General features: G+C 42.5%; 1 protein-coding gene across 1 annotated transcript in view; it reads right to left on the reverse strand.

Annotated features, from left to right (window-relative positions):
• Positions 1-9682: 9682 nt before the first annotated feature.
• ak9 (adenylate kinase 9) overlaps positions 9683-13979 on the reverse strand; it is a 404375-nt gene continuing 400078 nt past the window's right edge. Inside the window, exon 35 of the mRNA XM_067985304.1 lies at positions 9683-10428. Coding sequence (XP_067841405.1) covers positions 10217-10428 — 212 coding nt within the window. The 3' untranslated portion in view covers positions 9683-10216. The remainder of the gene's footprint in view (positions 10429-13979) is intronic.

Here is a 13979-nt window from a genome sequence, read left to right on the forward strand (position 1 = left end):
TTGCCACTTGGATGTTGTCCAGGTCTTGCTGCATGCAGGCTCGGACTGCTTCATTATCTGAGGGGTTGGGAATGGAACTGAACACCGTGCAGTCATCAGCGAACATCCCCATTTCTGACCTTATGATGGAGGGAAGGTCATTGATGAAGCAGCTGAAGATGGTTGGGCCTAGGACACTGCCCTGAGGAACCCCTGCAGCAATGCCCTGGGGCTGAGATGATTGGCCTCCAACAACCACTACCATCTTCCTTTGTGCTAGGTGTGACTCCAGCCACTGGAGAGTTTTCCCCCTGATTCCCATTGACTTCAATTTTACTAGGGCTCCTTGGTGCCACACTCGGTCAAATGCTGCCTTGATGTCAAGGGCAGTCACTCTCACCTCACCTCTGGAATTCAGCTCTTTTGTCCATGTTTGGACCAAGGCTGTAATGAGGTCTGGAGCCGAGTGGTCCTGGCGGAACCCAAACTGAGCATCGGTGAGCAGGTTATTGGTGAGTAAGAGCCGCTTGATAGCACTGTCGATGACACCTTCCATCACTTTGCTGATGATTGAGAGTAGACTGATGGGGCGGTAATTGGCCGGATTGGATTTGTCCTGCTTTTTGTGGACAGGACATACCTGGGCAATTTTCCACATTGTCGGGTAGATGCCAGTGTTGAAGTTGTACTGGAACAGCTTGGCTAGAGGCGCAGCTAGTTCTGGAGCACAAGACTTCAGCACTATAGCTGGGATGTTGTCGGGGCCCATAGCCTTTGCTGTATCCAGTGCACTCAGCCGTTTCTTGATATCACGTGGAGTGAATCGAATTGGCCGAAGACTGAGCAGCGGAAAGAAAGTGTACTTTAGGCACTTTAGATACTTTAGGCACGACAGATAAAATGAAAACTAGAAGGCGTTAGGCGATTAACCCAGCATCAAAGCTGTGGCAGGGGGTTGGGAACCTGAGCAGGGAGACAGAGGAAAGCATATCAGGAAGGGATAGAAGGTATGTAGTAAAAGGTAAAGTGTTAAAAAAGGAAAAAGCAGGAACTAAGTGTCACAAAACATATTTGAAAGTTCTTTATCTGAATGCACGTAGCATTCGTAACAAAATGGACGAGTTAACGGCACAAATAACGACGTATGGGTATGATCTTGTGGCCATGACAGAAACATGGCTGCAGGGTGACAACGACTGGGAATTAAATATGCCGTGGTATTTAACAATCAGGAAGGACAGGCAGGAAGGAAGGGGAGGTGGGGTGGCTATGTTAATAAGGGAAGGAATCACTGTAATACAGACAAAAGATATTGGGACAAAGGATCAGGATAATGAAACAGTTTGGGTAGAGATAAGGAATAATAAGGGGCAAAAAACACTCGTGGGCGTAGTAAAAAGGCCTCCTAATAGTTGCAACTCTGCTGGAAGAAGTATTAATCAGGAAATAGTCGGGGCATGTAATAAGGGAACAGCTATAATTAGGGGGGATTTTAACTATCATATTAACTGGACAAATCAAATTGGGCAGGGTAGCCTTGAGGAAGAGTTTATTGAGTGTATTAGGGATGGATTTCTTGAGCAGTATGTAACTGAACCAACAAGGGGGCAAGCAACCTTGGACCTGGTCCTGTGTAATGAGCCAGGATTAATTAATAATGTCCTAGTTAAGGATCCCCTTGGAATGAGTGACCATAACATGGTTACATTCCATATCCAATTAGAGGGTGAGAAGGTTGGTTCTCAAACAAGCGTACTGAGCTTGAATAAAGGAGACTATGATGGTATGAGAGCGGAATTGATTAAAGTGGACTGGGAAAATAGATTAAGGGGTAAGACGGTACATGAGCAGTGATGTTCATTTAAGGAGTTATTTTACAACTTTCAAAACAAATATATTCCACTGAGGAAAAAAGGGTGTAAAAGAAATGACAGCCATCCGTGGCTAAGTAAAGAAATTAAGGATAGTATCCGACTAAAAACAAGGACATATAAGGTGGCCAAACTTAGTGGGAGGATAGAAGATTGGGAAGTCTTCAAAAGACAGCAAAAAGTAACAAAAGGATTGATTAAGAAAGGGAAGATAGATTATGAAAATAAATTAGCAAAAAATATAAAAACAGACAGCAAGAGTTTCTATAGTTATATAAAAAGAAAAAGGGTGGCTAAGGCAAACGTAGGTCCCTTAGAGGATGAGACCGGGAAATTAATGGTGGGAAACATGGAGATGGCAAAAATGCTGAACAAATATTTTGTTTCAGTCTTTACGGTAGAGGACACTAACAATATCCCAACACTGGACAAACAGGGGGCTCTGGGGGGGGGGGGAGGAGCTAAATACGATTAAAATCACTAAGGAATTGGTACTCAGTAAATTAATGGGACTCAAGGCGGATAAATCCCCTGGACCTGATGGCTTACATCCTAGGGTCTTGAGGGAAGTGGCAGTAGGGATTGTGGATGCTTTGGTAATAATTTTCCAAAATTCTGTGGACTCGGCAAAGGTCCCGGCAGATTGGAAAACTGCTAATGTAACACCCTTATTTAAAAAGGGTAGTAGGCAGAAGGCTGGAAATTATAGACCAGTTAGCTTAACATCTGTGGTGGGTAAAATTTTGGAGTCTATTATTAAGGAGACAGTAGCAGAACATTTGGATAAACATAATTTAATAGGACAAAGTCAGCATGGCTTTACAAAGGGGAAGTCATGTCTGACAAATTTGCTTGAGTTCTTTGAGGACATAACGTACAGGGTGGATAAAGGGGAACCAGTGGACATAGTGTATTTGGACTTCCAGAAGGCATTCGACAAGGTGCCACATAAAAGATTATTGCTCAAGATAAAGAATCACTGGATTGGGGGTAATATTCTGGCATGGATGGAGGATTGGTTATCTAACAGGAAGCAGAGAGTTGGGATAAATGGTACATTCTCGGACTGGCAACCTGTAGCCAGTGGTGTTCCGCAGGGGTCGGTGCTGGGTCCCCAACTCTTTACAATCTATATTAACGATTTGGAGGAGGGGACCGAGTGTAACATATCAAAGTTTGCAGATGATACAAAGATGGGAGGGAAAGTAGATAGTGAGGAGGACATAAAAAAACCTACAAGGGGATATAGACAGGCTGGGTGAGTGGGCGGAGATTGAGCAGATGCAATACAATATTGGAAAATGTGAGGTTATGCACTTTGGCAGGAAAAATCAGAGAGCAAGTTATTATCTTAATGGCGAGAAACTGGAAAGTACTGCAGTACAAAGGGATCTGGGGGTCCTAGTGCAAGAAAATCAAAAGGTTAGTTTGCAGGTGCAGCAGGTGATCAAGAAGGCCAACGGAATGTTGGCTTTTATTGCTAGGGGGATAGAATATAAAAACAGGGAGGTATTGCTGCAGTTATATAAGGTACTGGTGAGACCGCACCTGGAATACTGCATACAGTTTTGGTCTCCATACTTAAGAAAAGACATACTTGCTCTCGAGGCAGTACAAAGAAGGTTCACTCGGTTAATCCCGGGGATGAGGGGGTGGACATATGAGGAGAGGTTGAGTAGATTGGGACTCTACTCATTGGAGTTCAGAAGAATGAGAGGCGATCTTATTGAAACATATAAGATTGTGAAGGGGCTTGATCGGGTGGATGCGGTAAGGATGTTCCCAAGGATGGGTGAAACTAGAACTAGGGGGCATAATCTTGGAATAAGGGGCTGCTCTTTCAAAACTGAGATGAGGAGAAACTTCTTCACTCAGAGGGTAGTAGGTCTGTGGAATTTGCTGCCCCAGGAAGCTGTGGAAGCTACATCATTAAATAAATTTAAAACAGAAATAGACAGTTTCCTAGAAGTAAAGGGAATTAGGGGTTACGGGGAGCGGGCAGGAAATTGGACATGAATTTAGATTTGAGGTTAGGATCAGATCAGCCATGATCTTATTGAATGGCGGAGCAGGCTCGAGGGGCCGATTGGCCTACTCCTGCTCCTATTTCTTATGTTCTTATTAACAAGAGAGTCTAACCACCTCCCCTTGACATTCAATGGCATTACCATTGCCGAATCCCCCACCATCAACATCCTTGGGGTCACCATTGACCAGAAACGTAACTGGACCAGCCACATAAATACTGTGGCTACAAGAGCAGGTCAGAGGCTGGGTATTCTGCAGCGAGTGACTCACCTCCTGCCTTCCCAAAGCCTTTCCACCATCTACAAGGCACAAGTCAGGAGTGTGATGGGATACTCTTCACTTGCCTGAATGAGTGCAGCTCCAACAACACTCAAGAAGCTCCACACCATGCAGGACAAAGCAGCCCACTTGATTGGCACCCCATCCACCACCCTAAACATTCACTCCCTTCACCACCTGCGCACCGTGGCTGCATTGTGTACCATCTACAGGATGCACTGCAGCAACTCGCCAAGGCTTCTTCAACAGCAACTCCCAAACCCGCGACCTCTACCACCTAGAAGGACATGGGCAGCAGCCACATGGGAACAATGCCACTTGCACATTCCCCTCCAAGTCACAGACCATCTTGACTTGGAAATATATCGCCGTTCCTTCATCGTCACTGGGTCAAAATCCTGGAACTCCCTACCTAACAGCACTGTGGGAGAACCTTCACCACACCGACTGCGGCAGTTCAAGCAGGTGGCTCACCCACCTTCTCAAGGGCAATTAGGGATGGCCAATAAATGCTGACCCACATCCCATGAGTGAATTTTAAAAAAAAGGTCCTTCCTCTCATTAGACCCCTGATTCCCACTATTTCTGGTATTTTTTTGTGTCTTCTACTGTGAAGACAGATATAAAATATTTGTTTAACCTGTCTGCCATTTCCTTATTCCCCATTATAATTTCTCCTGTCTTTGCCTCTAAGGAACCACATTTAATTTCGCTAATCTCTTCCTCTTTATATACTTGTAGAAGCTCTTACAATCTGTTTTTATATTTCTTGCTAGTTCAATCTCATACTCAATTTTCTCCCTATCAATTTCTTGGTTATCCTTTGCTGATTTCTTAAACCCTCCCAATCCTCAGGCTTACTACTCTTTTTGGCAACAATGTAAGCCTCTTCTTTTAATCTAATACTATCCTTAACTTCTCTAGTTAGCCCCGGTTGGATCACTTTTCTATGGAGTTTTTATTCCTCAAGGGTATGTATATTTGTTGAGAATTATGAATTATTTCTTTGAATGTTCACCATTGCTTATCTACCGTCGTATCTTTTAATCTAATTTCCCAATCTACCAACCAACTCGCCCCTGTACCTACATAATTGACCTTGTTTAATTTTAAGACCCTCGTTTCGGACTTAACTACATCGCTGTCAAACTCAATATGAAATTCTATCATATTTTGATCACTGTTCCCCAGAGGATCCTTTATTGTAAGATTACTAATTAATCCTGTCTCATTACACAACACTAGATCTAAGGTAGCCTGTTCCCTAGTTGGTTTCTCAACATATTGTTCTAGAAAACTGTCTCGAATGCATTCCATGAACTCATCCTCCAAACTACTTTTGCCAATTTGGTTTGCCCAGTTCATATGAAGATTAAAGTCCCCCATGATTATTGCATTACCCTTGTTACATGCTCCTCTAATTTCCTGATGTATACTCTGTCCAACACTATAACTAGGGGTCTATAAACTACTCCCACCAGTGGTTTCTGCCCCATGTTATTTCTTAGCTCCACCCATACTGATTCTACATCCTGATTTTCTGAGCTAAGATCCTTTCTCATTACTGTCTTTATCTCATCCTTTATTATCAGGGCTACCCCACCTCCTTTTCCATTTTGCCTCTCTTTTCTAAAAGTCACGTACCATGAAATATTTAATTCCCAACCTTCATCACCCTGTGACCCCGTCTCAGTAATGGCTACTAGATCAAACCCATTTATCTCTATTTGTGCTATTAATTCATCTATCTTGTTACAAATGCTTCGTGCATTCAGATACAGCGCCTTTAATTTTAACGTTTTACTTTTTTTCCCTGATGTGACCTTAGTCACTAATGCCCTATTACCTTTGTTAAACTCTCTATCCCTTCCTGACACACTCTGCTTGTTTTTACCCAATAATAATAATAATAATAAGAAACATAGTTTCGTCACACTTCATTGTGTTATGTGGCACTACCACTGTCCTTGGTGGGACACCAAAAGTAGTAGAAAAGAACTGTAAGGTACCAGTAAGAGGAAACTGTTTCCAGTGGCATAAGGGTTGGTAACCAGAGGACACAGATTTAAGGTGATTGGCAAAAGAGCAGAGGTGACATGAGGAATTCCAGAGGTGAGGTGAGAGTGACTGCCCTTGACATCAAGGCAGCATTTGACCGAGTGTGGCACCAAGGAGCCCTAGTAAAATTGAAGTCCATGGGAATCAGGGGGAAAACTCTCCAGTGGCTGGAGTCATACCTAGCACAAAGGAAGATGGTAGTGGTTGTTGGAGGCCAATCATCTCAGCCCCAGGGCATTGCTGCAGGAGTTCCTCAGGGCAGTGTCCTAGGCCCAACCATCTTCAGCTGCTTCATCAATGACCTTCCCTCCATCATAAGGTCAGAAATGGGGATGTTCGCTGATGACTGCACAGTGTTCAGTTCCATTCGCAACCCCTCAGATAATGAAGCAGTCCCTGCCCGCATGCAGCAAGACCTGGACAACATCCAGGCTTGGGCTGATAAGTGGCAAGTAACATTCGTGCCAGACAAGTGTCAGGCAAAGACTATCTCCAACAAGAGAGTGTCTAACCACCTCCCCTTGACATTCAACGGCATTACCATCGCCGAATCCCCCACCATCAACATCCTGGGGGTCACCATTGACCAGAAACTGAACTGGACCAGCCATATAAATACTGTGGCTACGAGAGCAGGTCAGAGGCTGGGTATTCTGCGGCGAGTGACTCACCTCCTGACTCCCCAAAGCCTTTCCACCATCTACAAGGCACAAGTCAGGAGTGTGATGGAATACTCTCCACTTGCCTGGATGAGTGCAGCTCCAACAACACTCAAGAAGCTCGACACCATCCAAGATAAAGCAGCCCGCTTGATTGGCATCCCATCCACCACCCTAAACATTCACTCCCTTCACCACCGGCGCACTGTGGCTGCAGTGTGCACCATCCACAGGATGCACTGCAGCAACTCGCCAAGGCTTCTTCGACAGCACCTCCCAAACCCGCGACCTCTACCACCTAGAAGGACAAGAGCAGCAGGCGCATGGGAACAACACCACCTGCACGTTCCCCTCCAAGTCACACACCATCCCGACTTGGAAATATATCGCCGTTCCTTCATCATCGCTGGGTCAAAATCCTGGAACTCCCTTCCTAACAGCACTGTGGGAGAACCGTCACCACACGGACTGCAGCGGTTCAAGAAGGCGGCTCACCACCACCTTCTCGAGGGCAATTAGGGATGGGCAATAAATGCTGGCCTCGTCAGCGACGCCCACATCCCATGAACGAATAAAAAAAAAAGGAAACATTTTTTACGCAGCGAGTTGTAATGATCTGGAATGCATTGCCTGAAAGAGTGGTGGAAGTAGTTTCAATCGCAACTTTCAAAAGGGAATTAGATAAATACTTGAAGGTAAAAAAGTTACAGGGCTATGGGGAAAGAGCAGGGGAATGGGACTAATTGGATAGCTCTTTCAAATAGCTGGCATATACACAATGGGCCGAAAGGCCTCCTTCTGTGCTGCACCTGCTATGATACTTTGAAAAGAGCTGTGGTCCCACAACCAACGGATCAGAGCAAACCTGTAGCTGAGAATAGTTTTGGACAGTTAGGAGGAGGAGAAGGTGGAGACCAATATGTGTAAGGCTCCCGACTTCTTAATAGCCTTGATCAAGACATGTTCACAAGAGGTGAATGGCAGAGGAGAGATGAAAGTAACAGCCCTCAATTATCAAGGTAGCATTTGACCAGTTATAGCACCAAGGAGCTCCAACAAGGCTGAGGTAAATGGGAAATCCTTCCGTGGCTGGAGTCATACAAGACACACAAGATGGTTGTGATTATTGGAGGCCAATTGTCACAGCCCCAGGATATTACTGCAGGAGTTCCGCAATACAGTGTCCTCATCACTACCATTTTCAGGTGCTTCATCAATGACCTTCCCTCCATCATAAGGTTGGGACTGTGTTCATTAACAATGTCAGTGATCAGCTCCATTCACAACTTTTCCAACAATGATACAGCCCCTACCAGCCTACATCAGGATTTGGAAAATATCCAGGCTTGGGCTGACAAGTGGCAGTTCACATTTTACGCCACATAAATGCCAGGCAATAACTATCTCCAAAAAGAGAAAATCCAACCACCTCCCCCAATCTTCACTGACGCCACTATTGCCATGTCCCCCAATATCAACACCTTGGGGGGTCACCATTGACCAGAAGCTTAACTGGACTATCCATATTAACACCATAATTACAAGAGCAGGGCTGAGGGTAAGTACCCTGCAATCAGTGGCTTACCTCCTGGCCCCTTATAGTATCTCCATTATTTACAAAATTCACCTGGATGGGTGCACCTACAACACTCAAGATGCTTGACACTATCCAGGACAAACTACTGGCTTGATTGGCACCCCTGCCATTGAACTCAATATCCATTCCCTCAATCATCAGCGCACTGTGGTTACAGTGTACACCATAGTTCAGCAGCTCACCACGCTTGCTTCAACAGCACCTCCCAGCCCTGCGATCTCTACCATTGATAAGGATAGCAGCAGCAATATCATGGGAACACCATCACCTCTAACTTCCCCTCCAAGTCATATATCATCCTGATGGATGTATATTTGCCATTACTTCAATGGCAATGGGTGAAAATCCTGGAATCATGTACCGAACACTATTGTGGGAGCACTATCACAACAATGACTGCAGCAGTTCTAAAGAAGGCTCACCTTCACCTTCTCAGGACAATTATGGATGGATGATAAATGTAGCCATGGCAGTTTTGCTCACATCCCAAGAACGATTTTTTTTCAAAGTTTAAATTCCATAGGAGAAAACAGATCCCCTGACGGTTTTTAGCTCTGTCTATAAAGTAGCAGAGAATGTTCCTAACATCTAGACGATGGAAGCTAAGTTTGTTTTCACAGTTGTGTGGAGCAGGCAAAAGTATGGTGGCATGATTGCTGGAGTTATATTAAACCCAATCAACACCCTGAACAGGAACTTTTTATCATGTCGATTTCAGACAATGACATGTAACTTACTCAACTTTCTAGCTGATAAAAATGTCATGAATGTGACAGTTTTCTAGCTGAGGAACATTACCTTGATAGTACCGTAGAATCAGTTGGCGGCAACGTGAATTTATGCTGTGTCACATTTAGGTCTCAAGGAATTACCAGCCACCTGCTCCCGTAAACATTGGGTACCCAGGCTGTGTAACTCAGCAGTCAAGGTAGTTAAGAGCTCTGAGACAGACTTCTCCTTTCTGGTTCTCTGCAGTCCACAACATGTACAACCCGATGCATACATATGCTTATTTAACATCCCACAGAAATTACCAATGTTTTCATTATTTTCTCTGCAGAAATACATATGCATGAATTTGTTTTTATTGTCATCTGCACATAAAACTGTAGTAGATACACTAACAGCTGCTGGTATATCATTTATTTCAAGTGGATACTAATTCTTAATTCTCAATGTAACTTTTAATTTCTAACAAAATATTTAATCAGAATAAAGCAATAAAATGTGAAAAACTTTAGAAGTAATAATGCAACAACACATTGAATAATAAACAGTATAGTAAACTAGGGAGGTGCAATATGAAACACATTGGTGTGTCAATGCATTATTCTTTTAGAAATGAGCCAGGTTTCATGGCTGTGATTCTCCGCAAAGTCATTTTAAATCTGAGCTGGATCATTACAGGCGGAGAGTAGGTACTTAATGGAGGGGAAAATCACAAAACAAGCATCACTAGGCTGCTATTATTCACTTCCTAAGGGCTAATGAGACAATGGTACTGATAAGATGCCTGGGAACAGGATGCCCATCCACTTTCGTGGTTGTGTAAAAGTTTATGCCATAGAGATAATAAACATAAAGCAACATTGTAGACTATTATAAAATGCGATATAAAAGAAATCTATAATTAACAATGTACCATTTGCCTCTTATTGAAGAATGCACAGAATTTTTTAGAACTCAAAGGCAAAAGGATAGTTCAATCTGAAAAATTGTGATGCATTCAGAAAAGATAAATCTCCCTAAGGAACACTAGCTAATGTAGGTTCCACATGTTTGAGTGCTAGAAATGTTTGTAATTTGTGATCAAAGTCAATAGGTCTGTCTTTAGGTTCTTTGTATTTTCTGGTCATCTTTGATCCAAGGTAACGGATAAGTTCACAGTGTTCCTCATACTGCTCCAGCTTCTTTTTGTATTTCTTTTTCACATAATCATAGCTTTTTGGATTGTATGCTGGAGACAGAAACAATTACATTGAAAATTATTTCTCTTCCTATAAATCAACACTAAGCAGTTTCACCAGATTTTTACATAACACATTTGTTTTAAAATTGTAATCTTGAAATATAATTGTAGCATTCCTGGAGCTAAGACTGAATAATGTTGTAACACCCACTTACAGAAAATGTTTGAGACTTGTGTGTGATAGAAGAACATTTTTAGGCCTGATGTACCTATGGAAACAGACCTATTCTGTAAGGGTACGCTATGACTCATTATTCGCCACTTTTCACAAGTTGGCATCTGGAGTAAAGATTGGCTGACGATCTGTTGCATGTTACAAAATAATTTTAACTTTTGCATGGTAGTTGTCGTGCGCAGCAGCAAGTTACGTCACGAAGCAATAGAATGAAGAATATTGCTCACTAATATCAGAGAAAAACTACAACCTTTCAAAAACAGGTGTAAAGGTATTCCTGTTTTAAGTTTCAGTTTAGCCAAAGGAAATAATTTTAAAAAACATTTTTTTTTGGATTGTAATGAATAACCTATTTTCTTAAGCTCTACCAACAGTAGAACATCTCTTGAGTAATTGTGTGATCCTCCAGTTGGTGGTAGACTGCTACATCCCTCAATTACAGGCAATATTGACATATTAGTATCTCTCCACTTTTTTTACTTTTGTATGTCTCACTATCAATGTGTGCAGTGAGCAACTTGAGAGTTTGGTAAGTGTGGGAGTTCGGTGAAGTGGGGGAAGAAGGTGCTGCTTTGCCTTGCTTTTCCTAACTTTTTCCGCAGAGCGGCGGCAGACCTGAGTAGCAGAAGACCGAGAATGGGGATAAAAGCAGCAGCAGACCTGCAACAAGAGAAAACTGCAGTGTGACGTCACAGGTGAGGCAGGTAAGTCATTGGTAGTGACTGTGGGCTAAGTTTTAAGTTAACATGTAGCGTATAACTAATTTTTAAAAACTAAACTTAATTTAATTAATCTAATAAATTGAACGAGGTAAATAATTTGATTTACACTAAATTAATTAAATAAATAAAATAATGAGAGAACAGGAGATGTGCTGCTGCTGCAATATGTGGGAGGTTGTGGACATTTTTGTCCAGGGCGACTACATCTGTAGTAAGTGTCTGCGGCTCGAGGAACTTCAGCTCCGAGTTGAGGAGCTGGATTCTGAGCTGTGGACGTTGCGAAACATCAGGGAAGGAGAAAGCTACCCGGACCATTTGCTCCAGGAGGCAGCCACACCCCTTAGATTAAATACTTTAGAATTGAGGGACTGGAGGGTGTGACTGCGATTGAAGCAGGTCCGGGGATCCAGGAGGTAGTATTGCACGAGCCTCAGTCCCTGCTCTTGTCCAATAGATTTGAGGTTCTTGCAACCCTTTTGGACAAATACGGGGAGGACAAGCAAACTGACCATGATTATCATCTCTGGATTATTACCTGAGCCACGAGCAAATTGGCATAGATCAGAGAGATGAATGTGTAGCTCAAAGATTGGTATGGGAGAAGTGGGTTTCGATTCATGGGGCACTGGCACCAGTACTGGGGAAAGAGAGAGTTGTTCTGTTGGGATGGACTACACCTGAACCATGCTGGGACCAGAGTTCTAGCAAATTGAATAACTGGGGAGGTAGATAGGGCTTTAAACTAAATAAAAGGGGGGTGGGTCCTGGTGGAGAGAAATCTAGAATGCTAAAGAGAAAAGACAAAGAAGCAGTGCAGGAAAGTGATTGGGGTAAGGATAACCAGATTTTGTCAGGAAGGGACAGAGCGTACAAACAAAAGAGTGCACTAACAAATAGGATCCAGGTAAGAAAAAATGGTAATAAGATAAATAGGGCCATAGCACAAAAAAATGTTAAAAAGACAAATCTAAAGGCACTGGATCTGAATGCACGAAGCATTCGTAATAAGGTAGACGAATTAACAGCACAAATAGATGTAAACGAATACGATATTATTGCAATTACAGAGACATGGCTGCAGGGTGACCAAGGCTGGGAGCTGAATATCCAAGGTATTTGATATTTAGGAAGGACAGGCAAAAAAGAAAAGGAGGTAGGGTGGCGTTGTTAGTAAAGGATGAAATCAGAGCAATAGTGAGAAAGGATATTGGCTCAGAAAATCAAGATGTAGAATTAGTCTGGGTGGAGTTAAGAAGCACCAAGGAGCAGAAAACACTGGTGGGAGTTGTCTATAGGCCTCCAAACAGTAGTGGTAATGTAGGAGACGGCATCAAACTGGAATTTAGAGATGCATGTAACAAGGGTAATTAATCATGGGTGACTTTAATCTGCATATAGACTGGCCAAACCAAATTAGCAATAATACTGTGGAGGAGGAATTCCTGGAGTGTGTACGAGATGATTTTTTAGACCAGTACATTGAGGAGCCAACCGGGCAACAGGCGATCCTACATTGGGTAATGTGCAATGAAAAGGGGTTAATTAATAATCTTGTTGTGCAGGGTCCTTTAGGGAAGAGTGACCATGACATGATAGAATTCTTCATTAAGATGGAAAGTGAAGTAGTCCAATCCGAAACTAGGGTCCTACGAAGGTATGAGGAGTGAGTTGGCTATGATAGATTGGGAAGCTTCATTAAAAGGCATGACGGTGGATAGGCAATGGCTAACATTTAAGGAACGAATGCAACAATTATACATTCATTTCTGGTGCAAAAACACAAAAGGAAAAGCAGCCTAACCATGGCTTACAAAAGAAATTAAGGATAGTATTAGATCCAAAGAGGAGTCATATAAAGTTGCCAGAAAAAGTAGTAAGCCTGAGGATTGAGAGTAGTTTAGAATTCAGCAAAAAAGGACGAAGAGATTAATTAAAAGGGGAAAAGTAGAGTATGAGAGTAAACTTGCAAGGAACATAAAAGTGGACTGTAAAAGCTTCTGCAAGTAATAAGATAAAGATTAGTGAAGACAAATTTAGGTCCCTTACAGTCAGTAACGGGAGAATTTATAATGGGGAACAAGGAAATGGCAGAGCAATTACACAAATACTTTGGTTCTGTCTTCACAGAAGAGGACACAAATAACATTCCAGAAATGCTAGGGAACCAAGGGACTAGTGAGAAGGAGGAATTAAAGGAAATTAGTATTAGTAAAAAAAAGTGATGGAAAAATTAACGGGACTGAAAGCCGATAAATTCCTAGGGCCTGATAATCTGCATTCCAGAGTTCTAAAAGAGGTAGCCATGGAAATAGTGGATGCATTAGTTGTCATCTTCCAAAATTCTATAGATTATGGAACAGTTCCTGCAGATTGGAGGGTGGCAAATGTAACTCCACTATTTAAAAAAGAAGGGAGAGAGAAAACAGGGAACTACAGACTGGTTAGCCTAATATCAGTAGTAGGGAAAATGCTAGAGTCTATTATAAAAGATGTGATAACAGGACACTTAGAAAATATCAACAGGATTAGACAAAGTCAACATGGATTTATGAAAGGGAAATCATGATTGACAAACCTACTGGAATTTTTTGAGGATGTAACTAGTAGACTAGATAAGGGAGAACCAGTGGATGTGGTTTATT

Source organism: Heptranchias perlo, chromosome 5, assembly GCF_035084215.1.
Source record: "Heptranchias perlo isolate sHepPer1 chromosome 5, sHepPer1.hap1, whole genome shotgun sequence".
Classification (NCBI taxonomy): Eukaryota; Metazoa; Chordata; class Chondrichthyes; order Hexanchiformes; family Hexanchidae; genus Heptranchias; species Heptranchias perlo.